General features: G+C 39.0%; 1 protein-coding gene across 1 annotated transcript in view; it reads right to left on the reverse strand.

Annotated features, from left to right (window-relative positions):
* The window catches only part of Fap (fibroblast activation protein alpha), a 74,049-nt gene that overhangs the window by 46,087 nt on the left and 6,585 nt on the right, over positions 1-21,377 (reverse strand). The window contains exons 3-8 of the mRNA XM_052725457.1: positions 8,615-8,713; positions 7,626-7,720; positions 6,663-6,737; positions 4,919-4,971; positions 1,158-1,230; positions 368-488 (exon numbers count right to left, since the gene is read on the reverse strand). Coding sequence (XP_052581417.1) covers positions 368-488; positions 1,158-1,230; positions 4,919-4,971; positions 6,663-6,737; positions 7,626-7,720; positions 8,615-8,713 — 516 coding nt within the window. The remainder of the gene's footprint in view (positions 1-367; positions 489-1,157; positions 1,231-4,918; positions 4,972-6,662; positions 6,738-7,625; positions 7,721-8,614; positions 8,714-21,377) is intronic.

Below are 21,377 nucleotides of genomic sequence, written 5' to 3' on the forward strand. Positions count from 1 at the left end.
CATCAAAAACTAAGAACATTTTCTTGCAAAATAGTGTAGCTATTTAGCTTGGGGTGAGGAGAGGGAGATTTCTTCTTTAAGCAAAACAAACATGGGATAACACATTAACTCAGTAACTAAGGACCATATAGTTCTTAGAATATGTCTTGTGTACTTTATAGTAACATTCATGAATGTCGATTCCACTGGTCCCTGATAACAAGATTTTATTCTTGAAGATGAGTCACTGTCACAACCTATTAACAGTTTTCAGAAGGACGGTCACTTATAAAAATAAGATTCCATTCAGCTAATTCTTACTGAACACGTGAGAGCATTTTCAGTTTTAAACCTAATACAGCAACAGTAGGAAAGAAACACAGCTTACCTTCATAGACCCAGTCTGGAATTCCATTAAATATTTTATTTTCTCTTCCAGTGTAAGTTATTTGAAAAGGTGGATCTCCTGGTCTTCGTTTCAAGTAAATATTGTTTTGATAGACATAGGCCTAGAAATGGCAGAAAATTAGTCAATAAGGGAAAGTTCTCTAACAAATATAGTAACAATGTATATCTAATTATTTACCTGTTGTCTTTTAAAGGGGTGGTAATTCAAATGCAAAAGAATTCACAACTAAAACAATTTAACAGGTTAAAAAATATAATCAACACACATTAACATTTTATGCTTTAAAAATCTGTATCAAATAAGAAATAATTTCTACTGCAAAATAGTTATTTTATTATCCAATAAGTAATTGTGCATATTGACAGGCAGTCAAATAAATCCCTGAATATTAATAGCTAGCCAGATCTAATCTTTATTTAGAGTCCTTAAAGAAGAGCTTGGACAAAATTTCATGTTGTCTGAAGCTAGTCTGGGAAACTTGTGAAAACCATATTTTTCCTGAGTTTTCTGGCACAACGCATTCTGGCTGAGTATAAGGATAAAGTTTTTGACTGCGATATTTAAAGAAGTCTATCCATGAGCTTGAGGTTTTGCGGAATTCTCAAACGGGTTTCAATTTATCCAAACTCTTCCCATTTTTAGCCACTGAAATAGTCATGATGTATCTTTTTTTTTTTTCCTTTTAGGCAGGGAAATTTAACAAAGGCCAAAATAAAATGGCTCCTCTTTTATTTAAATGATTAAACACTTCTATGATCTAAACACTTACTAATTTACTCCCAACAGGCGACCAGCATAGATACTGAATTGGGCGAGGAAGCTCATATCCTCTTACAAATTCCCTAGAAAGAAAGAAAGAAAAATAAATATATAAAAACACAACTCTTGGGGTTCGATGCTTAAAAAAAGGTCTGCGTAAACAGAATAAGTAAAAAACTATTAAAATTAAGGACATCTGTAAGAAATCTCTCCCCTTCTACCAGTGCAAAAGAGGAGTACATGGGAATGAGGCACTAAAGCCATGCACGGTGGCCGCCATCTTCTCAATGGTTGTTTAAAAGTCACCTAACTTCTCTGTTTTCAGACCTTCACAGTGAAGTAAAAGGACAGCATTCCTACAGACTGGGTGATCTGGAGATCATCTAATAGAGTCCCTCTGTTTCACAGAAGACAACTGTGAAACATGGAGAAATGATAAGGACTTTTAAAAATTGCATTGCTAGTTCTTGGGCAGACCCCAAATAAAGCTCAAATCATTTAACCCCTGAGACTGTAAAATTTGCACACACCAGACTAAGATGGTCACTGACGTGCCTTCCAGCTCTGAGTTTCTATAATTGTGCTCAAGTTTAATATGTGCTCTTCCACATTCTCATTCACAACCCCCATCTCTGTGAATGCATATGAATTTCAAATTTTTGAAAATAAGATGCCATTTGACAATCTCCCTGGGGATCTGACTTGAAATCAGAAAAGGAAAGGAACATCTGATCTCAAGCTAAACTGAAAAACAGATCGTATACTGGGCAGTGTGCCTTAAGCTTGCAAAGTTCTCCACCCATGGGGAAATTTCAGATAGTCTATTGGCCCAAAACCCTCACTTTGATGTTTAGCATCCCTCTACAAGCTTCAGCTAAGTGAATTGCATTGTGGAGCTCTTGTAGCTTTTCAACGAGAACACATCAAATGTTTATGTACTAAAGAATCATAAGCTGCCATGCTGAAAGTTTGACTGCTTGAAAAGCATCTTAATAGTGTCATCAAGACTGTTTCTGTGGCACAGCAAAGCAATATCTACTTTTAAGACCAATTTGAAGACATTCAAAAAGACCCAATTCCTTTCTGCTAACAGTCTCTGTACCTTGGGCCTCACATTTGTCTGTCAGTTCGACCTTCACCTCTCCCTCATACCTGGACGATGGAGAAGACCTATAATGCACTTTATCTTGACTGAATTTATTATGTCACACAGAACAATACCTAACAATGAGGCAAATGCTTGGTAGGAAGAAGTGATGCTCTTGGAGGAAGATTTTGAATGCTGCATTGCTGTGAGACTTCTGGCAGCCAGAGGTCAACATATGACATGATGACAACAGAGATGTTAGGATATAGCTAAGATAATGATCAGAAGCCATTCTTTCCCTGGTGTACAATCTGTATCAAGTTAATGTTCATATTACATTTGACTGATATTGTAACACTACCTAAGTTACAATGTTACATTGTAACTGCCTAAGCTACAGAAAACTGCCCAAGTCTTCTCTATGGGGTACAGTTAAGCTGGCAATGGCAGGAACAATGGCAAACTGCAAATCCAATTGCATGTCTCTATGACTGGAAAGCCACCTGAGCTGTCGATTTGTGTTTTTATGAGTCATTAATGCCACGAAAGACAGAGAAAGGGGATGTATTATAAAAACTGTCACCTATGGATCCCACCTTGCTTAAACCACAACTATCTTCATTACTGTGCACTAGACTTTTTTTCTTAAATTTATTTTTAAAATGTATTAATTCTTTTTCTTACAATATATTTCGAGAATGTTTTTCCCCAGATCCTTTCTACCTCATTACCCACCAAATTTGATCTCTCTCTCTCTCTCTCTCTCTCTCTCTCTCTCTCTCAAAAAGCACAAAAATGAAAATAAAAATGAACACATAAGATTTAAAAAGCCAAAGCAAAACAAAAAATCCCCAACAGTAACAACAAAAACTGTGGATCTTGTTTTGTGTCCATCAACTACTGCTGGGCATGGGGCCCACCCTAGAATGTGGTTGATATACCCAGTGACACCTCACTGGAGGAAAGTGATTTTTTTCTCTTGCCAGTGGGTATCAATTACAAATAGCTTTTTGGTTAGAGGTTTTAGTAATCTTCAGAGGCAGAGGCATGAGATTAGTGGCATTGCCACTTGACTTTCAACCAATTTGCCACCTCCAACTAAAGTGATATTATTTTGCCTGGCCAAAAATATCTGCAAAATTAAATAGTTGTGAAGAAAATAGAAGACACACACACACAGAAAAATACACATATAAAAAACAAACAAAGAAGCAAACCCAGTGAATGGTTCGACTAGACATACTACAGACAAGCTAAGCAGGTAACACAGATGCAGGACATAATCTTGTCTAAGCTGTTGCTAAGAAATTAGTAATCATCATTTTATTTGGGAATATTTTCATTTGGGTGCTTTTCAATTTGGTGAACTTCAACATCAAGAAGTTTTAAATGATAATGGCATGATTAAGGCCCGAATAAAACTGTTCTGCAAGGCTATGATTTGTATCTTGCCAGACTGAGGGTTCCTAGGACTAGGGTTGGTTCTTTCAGCTCATTTGCATTTTTCTATATATGCTTTTCAGGCTATAGAGCTCTGTAAATACTTCTTGCCTTTAGCAGTGATATTGAAACAGAAAGGAGACTCCAAATCCATTAGATCAACTGAGACTACGTTTTAAAAACCAGGTCTTGTTTTTTTCCCCTGAAATAAGGAGATGACTTAAAACAATTATTTGTTCCTTATTTGACAAAAGGGAAAATAGCCCGGAAGAGGATTTTCAATACTTCTTCAAGACATACAATTATTCTTACTTTTTGTATAACAGTAAAGAGGGTATCATATGAAGATGAGTAACCAGAGTGATCTATTTCCTCAATTAGCCAGAGTGAGTTGTCTAAGGTACAAATCTGATTGTGTCATTTCCTATAAAATCCTTCAGTGGTTTCCTCTTGCCATCAGAAATAGATCTAAGCTCTTTTTAATGGTCGCCTGGTTATTATTCACCCAGTTTCAGTCCCCAAATCCTTTCCAACTTTATACAGCCTCCCCTAGCAGGCTGCTCTCCTCTAAGCAGTGGACGTGAGATACTAAAATTTTGTTTTTCTTAACCTTTTATATTGTCTCTGGAAACCATCATATATATACTCTTCTGTCTAGGATGCTGTCCCTTCATATTCCTGTATATTCATTTTGTTTTTCTTTTAAGTGTTAACTATTTCATGTAGTTGGAATGTACATAAAAATAAAGAAAATAATACATAAATGACAATCTCTATTCCTTCTATAATTGAGAGATATTTAACACTTTAAGGATTAAAATAAGCATCTTAAAAATTTAAAAACAATCAGTTTTAAATCAATGAGTGGGATGTGGATCCAGACAATGGCTGTTGCCATACCTCCCTTCTCCAGCCTCTTTCTAATGTAGTGGGCTTCCTCCTTAAAAGTCTCATTCCCATGCATTTTAAAAAGTTTTATTACATGTGTTTATTTCCATAAGTCGCACATCTCTTATTTTCTCTTTGAAATTAGAAAAATCAAAGATATTTTATATATAAAATGCATAATAGTAGTCAAATAAACAGGAAACTATATCATAGGAGAGTCATCCTGTTTTGTGGGTTGATGTTTATTGCAAACTACATACGCAATATCAGTAACAAGATAATGTAGTCTTAAACTCAGATCAGAGCTAGAAGTCTTAAGAGTTAAGCTGCATTAATAGCTAGCCAAGGTGCTTTACCCATTCCAAAGGTCGTAGATGTAGTATGTCGCTGTGTATGAGTATCGCCAAAGCTGTTGGGAAGAGAGGCAGAGACAGAGGACAAAGTTATGAAGCTCAGAAAGCTCATTCGGATAATAATATGTAATGATGGATTCTCACTGGGCTCTAGGGGAGATGTGTTTCAATGCAAAGCAGGATTTCCTTTACTTTTACTGTATGTATACTTTCATGCTACTTGTTCAGGTGCCAGAGGGCATCTCAGGATGATCTAACTTTTACTCCATAAAAAGCATGCCCAAAGTCATTTCACAGTATAAAAAAAATCTTATCTGTGACACCCTTTGTCCTCAGAATGTTCCTCTAGATTGAAGGAGGACCCTGTGATGTCCATAGCCTCTAGCATCTGCGTCACACCTGGGTAAGAATAATACCCTTTAAAATTGGTTAGAAGGAATTTCCTGGACAGCTTGTTACAAAATGTCTTCCTTTCTTTGGGTGTATATATTTAAATCATAGAATTTGAAAAACAAATAGAAGAGTTAAACTTAATATTCCTTCTGAACTGAGCTGCCCTTTATCTACTTGAGTATATGCTGGGCTTAGTGAATAATGCAAACATTGTTTGGGATTCTGTTTCTTAAAAGGCTTTCAATCTCTTGACAAGCTCCATTAAGCTGAAATGCATATTTCTGAGGATTTGGGTCACCAAGGCCTGGACTACTGGAGAATAAGACCCTGACTGAGCATGCTGGTAGTGGTCAGAATGACTTCTCCATTGGAATAGGAAGGAAAGCCTAAAAGGGAACTTCAACTCAGGGAAGATCTGAAAAGTGTAGTCAAAGTAAAAGTTCCTTCCTTCCTTCCTTCCTTCCTTCCTTCCTTCCTTCCTTCCTTCCTTCCTTCCTTCCTTCCTTCTTTCCGATTGAAAGATCTCAAAAGAACTACTAGAACTTTAGTTTGAATGTAAGTTGCTTTATGCTTTGTCACATACGGAGAGAAGAAGTGAAATAACCATCATCTATCTGCTACTTATTCATTCAGGAAGAGAAAATTAAGTACCAGTAACACTAAGGGATTAGACTCTCAAATACACAAAATCTGAGCCTTCCTCTACAGTATATTGACTGCATACTCCTGTGTTGATATACAACTTCATATACTACACCTTGATGCTTCTGTTTGGAATAACAGTATAGTTTTGTGAGATTAAACTGTACAAGAATTGCCGGGTGGTGGTGGCGCATGCCTTTAACCCAGCACTTGGGAGGCAGAGGCAGGTAGATCTCTGTGAGTTCGAGGCCAGCCTGGTCTACAAAGTGAGTTCCAGGAAAGGTGAAAAACTACACAGAGAAACCCTGTCTCGAAAAAACAAAAACAAACAAACAAACAAAAAAGGTAAACTGTACAAGAATTACCTAATGTGTTATAATGACGAAGACTTCTAGAGATACCAGAATAATTACTCCCTTTCTGATGGATATCAGTATGCCCAAATGACATTTTCTTACCTCAGGAAAAAATTATTTTCTGCTACTTGATAATCAGACTAGACTTAAAAAATGTCAAATTATAAATTATTGTGTATATTTTAGCTGTGCTTCATGAATTCACTGATTCCTTACATATTTACAGAGAGATATAGACTCCTCCTGGTAGGTGCCTCCTCTCCCAGTTCCAATTAAATTTTCTTACTTTAAGACACTAAACAGAAGAAATAATTATCTCTATATATGCATATGTATCAAAATTAAGTAGTTAATACCTTTGAATAATCACTTTCTAGATATGCAAATTGCCGATCAGGTGACAAACCGTAATCTGAAGCATTCACACTTTTCTGAAATTAAGAAGAAGTTGGTTAGAATATAGAAAAAATTACCTGTCATAAACTTTTTTATTCTAAAGGAATATCACATCATCGATATACTCAGATACAATTTGAATGCAATTTTAAAAAATGGATGCTATACCTAGTACAAATGAGGGAATTTACTAGACACTATGGGAAGATTTTAATATCAAAAAACACAGCAATTTCAAAAGCATATAATATTAAATCTTACAGATGAGTGACAGTGCAAATTAGAAAGTTATAAAAGTGATTCAGTACAACATTGCAAAAGCATTAAGGGGAGAGTGCCAGAGTTGAATTGAGAGGGTAATTGGTTACACAGATTACAAGGATGTCCTTGGAGCTCAGTTTGAAAGATTAGAAGGTCTTTGAGGGTAGAGATGGAGGAGGCTTGAAATCCCAGGAGGAAAGAACAGCATGAACCAAACATCATAGCTACCATTCCTTGAACATCTATTCTCTGTTAAGCAATGTCCTAAGCACATTTCAATGTTTTTTGGTTTAATCTGTATATTAACCTAAAAAAGTATCATTGCCCTCACTTTACAGTAGAAGAAACTGAGGTATAGCAAGCTGGGGTAGTGTAGTAACTTATCCAACATTTCGCCTTAGTGAAAGGAGTTGGATCTCAGTTCACTTGATTCTAGGTTCCTAATTCATATCTTACACTACATTACTTACACAGCAGGAAAAGACACTATGGGATAGAGCAGAGGAGGAGGGCAGTGGTTCAGTGTGTCTAGAAAGCACTGGAGATGAAAGTAGGAAGATGGGTGGGTTGTATCCAGATCACCACTAAGAATCTGAATTGGTCCTGAGTCAGCGGGGTGCTTGCAAAGGTTTCTGAGGGAGTCAAACAATGCTGATACATACCATGGTGGTATTACTCAAAATGACATAGGATTCTCTTGTTTCAATATTATAAAACACTATGTTATCATCAGCAGATTGATGAAGATATTCCTGTGCTTTAAACACAAAAGAAAGCAAAACATGAAATGATCACTCTTAAAGAAAATATTTATAACAAAAGACCCCCCTCTGCTCCACAAATACACCTTGCTTTCCTCCCTCCCAGCACAGAGAGGCCGTAGATGGGAGGAACAGAACTCTGCTCTTTCTGCATCTCCTAAAGATGGCACATTTGCCAGCAGCCTTCTTCTAACTGATTCAGGGTGCTCAGAGTGAAATGTCATCTTCTCTGAGCTACGAACAGGACACACTAGTTTAGAATGGGTGAGTTTCTTTTGTAATAATGAAAATAAGTCTTATTTGGGCTTTGTTTTGATTTACTGTAACAGATACTTTACATGAATTTTCTAAAGAGAGAAATGTCGATGCTCTACCTTGGTAAATGACCCTTTATATACACAAGTATAATGCCATTGATTTAACCTTACTGTTTCTTTGGTTAGACCTCTTTGACCACGTTGTCATCATAAAAACTAAGGAATATCAATTCTGTAACCCTTAAAGGTCTATTTCTGTCAGGGAGGGAGCTGACTTCCTCTTAGATTGTCTAGATTAATGATAGACTCTCCCTTTGGGTAAAATTCTCATGACTCCTCCTAATTAGGGACCCGTTTCCTACTCCCAGAAGCAATGTCATTCACTGGCAATATTCTGAGACAGCATTCCTAACTTCTGTTTTCCTTCTAAGATTCAGGGTAGCTTCATAAAAATTGTGCAAGCCAGGAATGAATGGTGGTGCAAAACGTTCCCTGAATATCCTGAAGAATCTGTCTCTGTTAGTTTCTATTGGTGAGCAGTAACTCTGGCTATTATAAAAGAGCCTTGGCACAGACAACAAAAAAGAATATATATTTTACAAACTCCCAGAAGATAAGAAATGATCTGTTTACCTGAAATCCAGTTTGGAAAAAATGTTTTATATGAGAATGTTCCATTTAAAATATCCTTCAGAGTGAGAGCTCTCCTTGTGTCTCGTTCAGGGTTGTGGACTTAGCGGGAGGAAGAAACATATTATTAGAAACAAGGTTAACAGCCCGACTAAATTCTAAACTTGTCCTTCATCTGTTCTTTCTCAGGTATGGATAGGCTCTGCCATTGCAAAGTGCCTGTTTAGTCCTACACAGTGTGTTTGCTGACAGGCAATCCAGACTTAGGGAGTACTCTGGTAGCCTGGGAGGGATAGTTGGGGGTTGTGTAGAGGAAATTGAAGATTTCAGGGCAGCTGGGACACTATCTTCCAGCAGTAAAAATAAAACCTGTCAAGGACTTCTAGGAAGGGAGGTGAGGTTCCAACAACTTCAGACCTCAGAGAACCAAGTCTAAAAGCCCCCCTCTGAAGCAGGGCTGAACTTCCTACAACCTTCTCCGTACACTTCCTCACTTGCAAAGCCTGGCTTGGTTTCCTACTCATTTTTCAATGATGTGTTTTAGAATTCCACTTGGATGAGTGAGATCAGCCAGAATTCTTACCCTCTGAAATCCTAAGAAGGCCTGCAGTGAATACAGACAATCTTCTTAGCCCTGATATATTCTTTTACAAAAAGAAACTGGACCAGGAGTACCACATTGAGTATCTTAAAAAAATCATGTAAATTCATGGAAAAGCCAACCTCACACAGCTCACAAACAACAAGTAAATTTCTTCTATATGCGAATCCTTCTAAGCAGCTCTATTTTTTTAAAACATGTCTTTATTTCCTCGGAAGCTCATTAGACAGCCCCAGGACTGACAGGTTAAGCCAGATGGGCGATAAGGCAACACCCTCCCAATATCCCTTCATGGCCCCGCTTCCGCTCTCGCTCCCTCCCACCTGCTCCTTCTCCAGGCCGCCACTTAGAACCTCAAAGTTACAGGAAAGCCCAATACCTCAAAATAGCATTTATGAGTCTGGCATTCACCCAGGTGAAAATAAAGCTGTTAAAGATGAGAACCATAATATTATCCTTCTGCTAACAGTCTTGCATAGCTTGCCATGACGCTCATTATAAAGATAAAAATTCTAAACTTGGACTACAGGTCCGGGCAGGTCTAGGACAACCTCTCCCACCAGTCTTTCCTGCTCCTCCCTTCTTACGTTCTTGACCCTAAACATGCTGGGCTTTACTGCTAGCCCATAAACACCTGGATAGGTCACTTTTCTGTTGCTGTGATAAACTGCCCTGACCAAGGCCATTTAAGGAGGAGTATTTAGTTTCATTGTTCCAGAGGGAGAGGAGTCCATCGTGGCAAGAAGGGATTTGGTAACAAGTTACAGGCATGAACACAAGAGCAGGGGGCAGATACCCTACCTTTTAAAATGAAAGCATGAAGAAGAGAGACCAAACAAGAAGTGGCCTGAGGCTTTCATCTCAAAGCCTACCCCTAGTGACTCTAGCAAGGTTGCACCATCTAAACCTCCTCAGACAGTGCCACCGATCTGGGGACCGTAGGTTCAAAGGCAGGAGGCTATGGAGAACTGGTCTCACTTAAACCTGTCTCTTTCCAGGGCTTCTGAACCTCTCTCCACTCTCCTTTTATGTCTCATGGTTTCTGGTTAGGCTTCAATGTTTAATTTAAGTTTTCTACTTCTGAGAAACCCTTCCTGACCCTCTCCTTCAAGTCACATTTCCTTGTCACAATTCCAAAGCATATGCCATTTTATTTTAGAGAAGTTATCTTTGAAATTATATGTGCGTTTGTGTGACAATTGTATTAATGGCTCTCTAAGTCCTACTAATATGATGTAACGCAAGTGGTTGCCCTAAGTCCAGAGACCCTGCCTTATTTTGATTGCCATCACATTTTTTTGGTGTCTAAATATATACAGACATTTAATAAGTGAGTGCTTATTAAATTACATTGAATGAATGTACACATGAAATGAAGAATGATTAGAGGCATGTAAGTATGAGTGGGTGGGTATGTATTCTTCCATTAATTCCTTATATTGCTTTGGTGGATCTCTGAACCCTAGTTTGCTCATCTAAAATACACAGGATCTGGTAGAAGATACTGACAATCCCATTCAGCCATACTAGACTACACTTGGAACTGTGGGGCTAAGTCTGCTTTATTTACCTTGAAGTAACATGTACGCCTGCCCTATAATCACAGCTAAGTTGTTAATTGGACAGTAACATTCTAGGCTATTTTAACCTATTCCTACTGATGTGCATATGGTCCACACATTTGATTATGACCATGGGTTTGCTTACTGTGGTGGTTTAAAAGAAAAATGTTCCCTAAAAGGCTCAAGTATTTGAATACTTGGTCCTCAGCTGCTGCTCCTGTTTAAGAAACTACAGATCAACCAGGATGTGGACCTTTGTTGGAGAAGGTGCTCTATTGGGGAGGCATTAAGAGTTTACAGCCCGCTCGGCCACAGATCTGTCCCTGGTGCATGGGCAGGCTTCTGGGAATCCAGTGCCTGTGGTGTGACGCCTTGCACAACCTTGGTGCAGTGGGAAGGAACTTGGATCTGCCTAGGTTCAATGTGCTGGGCTCCGCTGACTCCCCATGGGAGACCTTGACTTGGGGGATGTGGGGATGCTGGGTGGCTTGGGAGAGAGGGCTGGGGGGTGGGAGGAGGGAGGAGGGGGGAATCTGTGGGTGGAATGTGAAGTGAGAAGAAAATTTCTTAATAAAGAAAAATGAAAAACAAAACAAAACAAAAATCAAAAACAAACAAACAAACAAAAAAGTTTGCAGCCTCACCCTGCTTCCAATTCCAGCCCCTCCTCCACTTCCTGTATATGGATGCATGTGACTAGTCAGATGGTGACCTTCCTGCTGATTCCCTCTCTCCTGTACTACTTTGAAACAGGATGTCTCTCTAAAACTGAAGCTAAGCTGTCCACCAAAAAGGTCCAGCAACCCTCTTGTCTCTACTCTCTACAACTCTACTCCTGTCTCCACTCTGCAACACTGGGTCACACACACAGGATTATACTCAGCATTTTTTTTTTAATGTGAAACTTGAGGATTTGAGCTCAGGTCTCCATGATTACACAGCAAGTACCCTTACCCGCTGAACTGTCTTTTCAACCCAGAAGTATTCTTTAAATACCCTCCGTGTGTGTGTGTGTGTGTGTGTGTGTGTGTGTGTGTGTGCACAAGTGGAAGTCAGAAGTTAATGGTGGTGTTTCCCTTTATTCTCTGTCTTATTTACTGAGAAAACGGTTCTCAGGGAACTTGGAGATTGCTGCTCTGGCTAGGCTGGTCGAGTCCCCAGTATCCTTCTGCCTCTGCACTATAACATTGGGGTTGCAAATGCTTGCCACCAGTGCCCAGCCTTCACGTGAGTGCTTGGGAACCAGACTTGGTCCTCATCTTTGTAAAGTCATTTATAAATGGTTTATATCAATGTTTCCCAAGTAGTTTGATCCTTGAACATTTTTGTTTGTGTTATTGTTGAATATGAACTAAATCACAGTTTTATCAACACAGAGATAGCTGAGGCTATTACGCAAACAGTGAAAGCACTCTTTTATTCTAACTTATCAAAATCCATCAATTACTCTTGGAATGCTTTGGCTATTGTGTAGCTCCTTAACTAGCATGTTGCAGTTACTGTTGTAAATAGCATTAGTACCAATATTGCACATATGGCCAATTTTTCAAATTATTTTAAAAACCTAGTCATTTTCTCATTTATATGATTATTGGTCACCTGGTATTTATTGGATTTCTCAGGAAGATGCCCAGGGTTTGCTATTTTCTTTTGCAATCTCCAAATTACATGATGCAGAATGATTGTACCTGATAGAATATTTCATATGATTTCCTAGTTAGTCACTTATTTATATGGGCACATAGTAGTTACAAATGCCAACAATCTATTTACAGAAGCTAGCATATGTCATATTATGGATCAAAATACCAGTGAAGTATTTAAATAGTATTAATCATACTACTCATTGCCATAATGAGAATAGTACTTAACCTCCAACCAATCATGATGCACAACATATGTATGCAGATAAAGGATAAGTCTCATAACACAGACTTGAGGTAGGAAGGTCATTCCTAACTTCATGGTATAGTACCTTTGTAGACTAGGGACATGGGAAGTGTAGCTATGTTGTTATTAAGCTGGACACAGGAACATCCATCCCTGTTAGAACAGGAAGAATTTAAACTGGGTTTTCTTTTTCTGCTGGAATTTACCAATGTCTGTCAGTCGGTGGATGCTGCATCTCTATGCTAGGATGTTGCATCAAATTACATTAAAGTGGAAATAAAACCACCAAGATTGTGAGTGTAACACTGGGTCACTACACCATCCACTGGCATTTGTCATGTAACACATCCTTGATAGAGTTGTGCTACCACACCACTTCAGTATTGAACACATGTATTTTTCATGTCTGGCTAAGAGTTCCATAAGGCATAGAGCTCCAACCATGAAGACAGAAGTCATGTTTGATTTTTATTACTAACATGTACCCTACAAAAAAGCAGAAACACAAGGAATAGCTTGGGTTGGAAAAAAACAAAAACTAAGTTTACAGATACTGTGTTACCTTGTTTTGATAATTCTCCCTCAAAGATATACTCAGCCTTATTTTTTATGCTCTAGTCTGTATTGTAATTATATATATTAATATGTAATATATAGTATGTAATTTATATATATATATATATATAAATCTTTCACTTATGTGTGCCTTCATTTAAATATTTACCCAAATTTGGTCCTTGAAGCCATGTGAAATGCTACTTACAAGATAGATTTCTATGCCAGGTGGCACAGGTCTATAATCCTAGCTATTCTGGAGGCTGAGGTAAGAGAATCGAAAGCTCAAGGCATGTCTAGGCTACTGAATTTGTTCATGGTCAGCCTAGGTGACTTAGTGAGACACTGTGTCTAAATAAAAACACAAAGAGGAAAGGGCCATGGATGTAACTCAGAGGTTCAGCTCTTGCCTAACATAACAATGTACTGAGTTCATGCATTGGTATTGCAACACACAAAGAAATTGGTTTCTAAAGCCCAGCATGGCCACTTCCACCTATCATCCCAGCATCAGGAAGGCTCAGGGAGGGGAATTTTTATGAAACTGTGGCTAGCCTGGGCTACAAAGTGAGTTCCAGGCCAGCTTGAGTTAGTATGGAACCTTGACCTCAAGCTCTACTGTGGAGCTATAGTAATAAAAACAGCTTGGTATTGGCATAAAAAGCGACATATGGACCAATGGATCGAATTGAAGACCCTGACATTAATTCACACACCTATGAACATCTGACTTTTGACAAAGAAGTCAAAACTGCACAATGGAAAAAAGAAAGCATCTTCAACAAATGTTGTGGGCATAACTAGATGTCAACATGTAGAAGACTGCAAATAGATCCATATCTATCATCCTGCACAAAACTCAAGTCCAAGTGGGTCATAGACCTCAACATAAATCCAGTTACACTGAACCTGATAGAAGAGAAAGTAGGAAGTAACTTTGAACACAGGAGACTACTTCCTAAATATAATATCAGTAGCACAAACACTGAGAACAACAATTAATAAATGGGACCTTTGAAACTGAGAAGCTTCTTTAAGGCAAAGGACACCATAAATAAGACAAAACAACAGCCTACAGAATGGGAAAATATCTTCATCAACCCCACATCTGACAGAGGGCTAATCTCCAAAATATATAAAGAACTTAAGAAACTAGACATCAAAATACCTAACAATCCAATTAAAAAATGGACTACAGAGTTAAACAGAGATTTCTGAACAAAAAAAAAAAAAACTCAAATGGCCGAAAGACATTTAAGGAATTGCTCAGCATCCTTAGTCATCAGGGAAATGCAAATCAAAATGACTCTGAGGTACCTTCTTATACTTAATGATTAAGATAAAAAACACTGATGACAGCTTATGTTGGAGAGAATGTGGAGCAAGGGGAACACTCTTCCACTTTTGGTGGGAATGCAAACTTGTACAGCCACTTTGGAAATCAGTATGGTGGTTTCTCAGAAAATTGGGATCAATCTACCTCAAGACCCAGCAATACCACTCTTTGGCATATACCCAAGTCATGCTCAATCATACCACAAGGATACATGCTCAACTATGTTCATAGCAGCATTATTCATAATAGCCAGAATCTGGAAACAACCTAGATGCCCCTCAAATGAAGAATGGATAAAGAAAATGTGGTACACATATACAATGGAGAACTACTCAGCAGAAAAACAAAACAAAACAAAAAAAAATGACATCATGAAATTTGCAGGCAAATGGATGGAACTAGAAAATATCATCCTGAGTGAGGTAACCCAGACTCAGAAAGACAAACATGGTATGTACTCACTCATAAGTGGATACTAGATATAAAGCAAAGGATAACCAGACTACAAGCCACAGCTCCAGCGAAGCTAGTTAACAAGGAGGACCCTAAGAGGGACATATGGATCGCCCTGGGAAGGGGAAATAGATGAGATCTCCATGAGCAAACTGGGGATGAGGGGGGCAATGGAGGGTAGGGGATAGGGGATGAGAATATAAGGGAATGAGATGATTGAGCTGGAACAGGGACAGAGTGGGAGAGCAAGGAAAGAGATACCATGATAGAGGGAGACATTATGGTAACAGGGAGAACAGGGGGGCTAGGACAGTTCCCTGGAATCCACAAGGATGACCCAACTTAGACTACTAGAAATAGTGGAGAGGGTACCAGAACTGGCCTATACCAGTAATCAGATTGGTGAATACCCTAACTGTCATCATAGAGCCTCCATCCAGTAACTGATGGAAGCCGATGCAAAGATCCACAACCAAGCACCAGGCCGAGCTCCAGGAGTGTAGTCAAAGAGAAGGAAGAGGGATTCTATGAGCAAGGGGCATCAAGATCATGATGGGGAACTATACAGAGACAACCAAACCAAACTAGTGGGAACTCATGAACTATGGACCAATAGCTGTGGAGCCTCCATGGGACTGGACTAGGCCCTCTGCATAGGTGAGACAGTTGTTTAGAATGACCTGCTCAAGGGGCCTCCTGGCAGTGGGATCAGGATCCATCCCTGGTGCATGAGCTGGCTTTGTGGAGCCCAGTGCTTATGGTGGGACACCTTGTACAGCCTGGGTGCAGGGGAAGGGACTTGGACCTGCCTCAACTGAATGTACCAGGCTCTGCTGACTCCCCATGGGAGGCCTTGCCTTGGAGGAGGTGGGAATAGGGGGATGGCCTGGGGGGGGTTGGGGGGTGGGAGGAGGGAGAGGAGAGGTATCTGTGGTTGGTAAGTAAAATGAATAGAAAATTTCTTAGTAATAAAGAAAAGAAAAAAACTGTGGCTAGTCTGGCTACAAAGTGAGTTCCAGGCCAGCTTGACTTAATGTGGAACCCTGTCTCAAAAAATTAAATAAATAAATAAATAAATAAGCAAGTAAACCCAAAAAAAACGCAAGCAAGCCAACACAATTTTAAAAAAGATTTTTAGTTTTTCTCACATTCAAACTCACTTGAAGCAGAGTCTCTGGCTGAGGTCTGGTAGCTGGTAATTTTCCCCATGCTTCTGGATGATTCCTCCTCCTTCACTGAATCTGTTCTGTTCAATGTATCCCTTCACCCATCATTAGATCTGCTTTCTGACTATGAATTTCTGGAAGACTGTAAGGCTGTATAGCAATTTTCATGTTGTGGAGATTAGCCACCACCACACTAAGCAGTGAGCATGGCTCTCAGGACATGTGGGTGGTCTCATTCAATGTTTATGCTCCTGGGCAATTATTCTGTGCATCACCTGCAGTGGGCCTTCCTTCAGGTACACTCACTTAGGGACCCCAAAGAAAGGGGGGGAAAGGCAAGTTGACTGATTCTGCTCCTGGTTAGATTTTACAGGGAAAGCATTCTGGTCATTGTTTGATTGTGGAGTGTGCGTGTGTGTATGTATGTATGTGTATAAAAAGTATAAAGTAGGTATGAGAATAATAAAACATACTAAACAAATTTGAATAATTATTCCATTAAAATATTTCACTATTCAAATTCTTGGATGAATAAATGGGTTTCCTAATCATTTTCCGAACAATGATTGATGCTAGAATATAATCACTGGGTGATTTTAGAATGGTGGCTTTATATTTGTGGTTCCAAACTCTGAAGGCTTAAAAGAAATTATAACTGTCAAAGCATATTTGTCTGTTCCACACGACTGACACTTGCCCATTTAACACTTCATCCTTGGCTGTGCCCTTAAATTCAATTTGGCCCATCTTTAGCATAGTTACTCATACAGCACTTAAATGCCCTAATTAGCCATGCTTTAATTATTTGAGTTTTCAACATATTAAGCAAAGCTGAAAGTTAGCTCAATTATTTACTCAAGAAATTACAGCTCTTGAAATGATTCACAAGAAGTAATGAGCCACTGTATTCCTAATTCTTTCTTAAAACTTTGTGTCTTTATGAGGCTGTGTCTGCCATTTAATTGACTAGTCCTAAAAGATTGAGAGTGTGTATCAGAGTAGAAACATCCAGTAATCATGCTCACATTTGTCAGGAAGCACATGAAGAGGGGTGCCATCTTAAGTGGGCACACAATGACAGGCAGGGCTTTTTGTTCTTATTTCTGTGAAGGCGTTGAGATTGATGCCACAAGGCCACTCCACGGAAGACAAGTGACCCCAGAACACTGTTTCCATCCTCCTGCTGGCTTTGCAAAGAGCCTACCTAAGAGGATCCCCATTCTAACCAGCAGATTGGGTCCTGCTTGTTTCCAGAGGAAGTCCAAAGGAACAAATGCAGGAAATGTCCAGGTGAAAAGTATACTTAAAGCTGCTTAAAATCAAATATGAGTCAAGCCCTACAACTTTAGCGGGGGGAAGGGTCTGAAGTAATAAATTTCTGTCAGCAACAGGATGCGTTACAGCTTACTGAGGTCTTACAAGTTGGGAGCACTCTCACGAATGCACCTGCTAAGTCCTCACAGTGCTCCTCTGAGGTGTGTACTGTTGTGAACACCATTTGCAAGTGAGGACATGGAAACTAGAGGCCAACTAACATGCTTAATGCATCACAAGCTTGGATTTAACATCTATCTTATTATAGAGGCAGAGTCCTTTGCCATTATGGTTTAACATAGAAGCACACTTGCCTTAAAGCAACAACAAATATAAAAATTAGAACAAGAACCAAACAGCATACAAGAGAGAGAGTAATTATACTCCAAAAAACATAGATGCAAAGAAAATAAAGAGATCTGAGCTGACTTCCAGCAAAGAGATTCCTAGCTTAGAACACTTACTGTGTGGCTAAAGAGGGCAGTAGCTCATCTCAGAAGGTAGCAACATGCTGAATAACAAGTCATTCAAAAGAAGTGTCAAGGTTTTCCATAGTAAATTTTCAAAGATCACAGGACACAGTCAGTATCAGGCACAAGGCATGCAAGCACGTTTTGGGGATTTATAAACGTGAAACCTACCCTTGTCTATTTAACACTCAATCTCCTATGGCAGCATGTCTTCTAACTCGTGTTTGAAATTGTGAGGTAAATCCTTTATTCGTACTGCCAAAGAGCCACTTTCTGAAGTCATTTCATCCTTTCAGGATCATTTTTGGGGACCCACCTCCAGGACCAGTGCAACACTCGAACCCCACTTCTATACACTCCAGACCTCTGTGTGTAACTTAGCATCTTCATTTGTACTTCAGAATCAGTACAGCTAGAGGTGTGGCTCAATGGTGGGATAGTTAACACATATACACACATATACATAGAGAAATAGACGAGGGTAGAAGGAGGAGAAGAGAAAATAACAAAAAGAAAAGAATAATAAGAAAGAATAAATGAAATAATTCCCATGCTCTTTATCCAGATTCCTCTCCATAAACGGCACTACCCACCCTCCATACATTCCTCCACTGAACTGATTGGGAAAGATCATCAACCTCCCTCTTTCCCTGAGTCTTTGTTCAGCAGCCAGACCTGAAAACTTGTCTACTCCATCTCTTTCTACTCTGGCTGTTTTTCTCCATTTTCTCTGCATGCCACGTTACAGCAGATGAGTCATTTCCCTTCCTGTCATTTCATTGTGGTTTTGATTTGCAGGTTTCTAATGATGAATGATATTGAGCACCATCCACAAGCTTATTAGTACTTGTTAACTTTCTCTGTATATCCTTTAGAAGACTGTTGATTTGTGTATTTCACTCTTTACTGTGAGCTGTTACAGGTCTTTACATCTTTACATACTTGTATCACTTGCTTGTTGGATACACTCTTTACAAATATGTCTTCCCATTTTGTGAACACTCTTTTCACTTTTGTGATGTTATTCTATGCAACTCAAAAGCATTAACTTTTGAAAAGTTTCAATTTACCTATTTTGTCTTTTGTGGTTTGTACTTTTGGTCATAGTTTAGAAATTATCCACCCAAGGACCTAGAGATTTTCCCTGGGTGTGAAAGTTTGAATACACTGGTCCTTTATTTGGGTCTTTGGCCCACTCTGAATTAATTTTTTCAGGATGTGAGGACAGAGTCCATTCTTTAACATAGCAACATCTGATTGCTCCAGATGAAGTTGCTGTTAATATTTTTCTCCACTGATTTATCAAGGTAACAATAAAAGTTAATAAACCATTATTGCAGAACTTACTTTCTTTTAGAAAAAAATCCTTTAACTATGTGTGTGTGTGTGTGTGTGTGTGTGTGTGAGAGAGAGAGAGAGAGAGAGAGAGAGAGAGAGAGAGAGAGAGAGAGAGAGAGAGAGAGAGAGAGAGAGAGAGAGGTCATGATGTGTTTGTAGAAGTACAACTTTGTAGAAAACAACTTCTGAGTGTGAGCTCTTGACTTCCACCTTCTTGAGGCAGAATTTCTCTTGTTGTCTGTTCTGCAGTGAGATATTTGGCCAGTATGTGCTCAGTTGATACCCCTGTATCCTTTTGGGAGTGCTGGGATTACAGATAAATATCACTGCACCCTATTTCTTATGTGGGATCCTGCACCCGGGTACCAAACGCAGGTTGTCAGGATGCACTGCATGATAGGGGGTTCTACCCACTGAGCCACCACTCCATCCTAAAGCCTTATTCTGCACCACCTCATGCTATAGTTCCATATACCTTCTCTTCTGCTAGTAGCACAGCATCCTGGCTGCATAGCTTTCGTAGTAATTTCTGAATGTATGAAGTACAAGGCCCTCTGGTTTACTTTTCAATAATGTTCAGCTATTTTATAGGCTTGAGGATCGACTTATCAATTTCTGTTAAAACTATGTAGAATATAAATGGAAATTGTATTCAATGCATATACATATTTAGAGATTTTTGCCATGTAAAAATACTGTCTTCTGATTATTGAACTGGGATAGCTTTCCATTTAATTATATCTTCTTTCCGGATTGTTCACTGCTAATATATATATGATGGTTAGCTATGGTTGTCAAATTTGATTGATCTAGAATGAACTAAGAAAATCCCTTTGGGCCTATCTGTGAGGGTGTTTATGGGAAGGATTAACTGAGGTGGGAAAACCTTCCCCTAGAATAGCCAGCAGTGCCCCCTAGGGAGCTCCAAATATAAAGAAGTCTGAGGGAAAAGCAGTTCTCCATTTTGCCTGCCCACCTCTACTCCTTGCTAGTGAATGCATCTACTATACTGCTACTACTATCATCACCATCATCCTTTGCTGTCATTGAACCCAGCTTCTCCAACCTTCCAACATGGGCTGAAAACTAGCAGTTCTACAGAAATCAGATTGGGAGTGCTGTCACATCCAGCCTTGTGAACTCAACAGCTCTCAAATCCTCAGCCTCTGCCAAACAGAGAGCTATTGCTGGACTGTCAAGACCATGTCATGTGATCATAAATCCCCTTCATAAACATATCTTTCATCTGTTGAGTCCGTTGTTGCTTTCTTGTTCTGACTTTTGAGAGTGGGTCCCCTACATGGCTAGCCTAGAACTGGCTAAGAAGATGAGGCTAGCTTCAAGCTTGCAGCTATTCTTCTGCCTCTGTATTTCCAGTGTTACGATTGCATCGTGAAAATAGTCTGATTTTTCTCAGATCCTTTCTCTGTACTTGTTTTAATGATAATGTGGGTTTTGTTCTTTTTTTTCATTTAAGGTTTATTATATTCATTTAAAAATGTTAAAAACAACCTTAAAGTCTTGGGAGAAATCCCACAGTTCTGATGCACAATCTTTAAAAATATCACTGAATTTGATTTACTATAATATTTTGTTGAGGATTTTAAAATTTATAGTCATAAAGTATATTGGTCTATATTTTTCTCTTTCTTCTTGTCTTCTTTTGTTTGCTTGTTTTAATATCAGACAACAGTGGCCTCTAGCGTGAGTTGGGAAGTTCTCTCTCTCTCTCTCTCTCTCTCTCTCTCTCTCTCTCTCTCTCTCTCTCTCTCTCTGTTGAAGCCATCTGGGCTTAGTATTTTGTTTTGGGGGAGAGTTTTAAAAGTGCTAACTCAATCTCTTGTTCTTTCAGTTTTCACACTTTGGATTTCTGAGACAGGGTCACATCTTACAGCACAGGCAGGTATTAAACTCAAATTCACGACCGGGATCCTGCGGTCTGAGTGCTGGGATTACACACATGTGACAGACAACACATGAACTCTCATACAGTCTCTTTAGAATTGTAGTATTACTCCAGTTTTCTATCTATTTTTGACTTGTGAGTTTTGGTGTCTGAAATTGTTGGAGGAACTTGTCTC

This window comes from Peromyscus californicus, unplaced genomic scaffold (assembly GCF_007827085.1).
Source record: "Peromyscus californicus insignis strain IS unplaced genomic scaffold, ASM782708v3 Scaffold_7__1_contigs__length_154581171, whole genome shotgun sequence".
Taxonomy (NCBI): domain Eukaryota; kingdom Metazoa; phylum Chordata; class Mammalia; order Rodentia; family Cricetidae; genus Peromyscus; species Peromyscus californicus.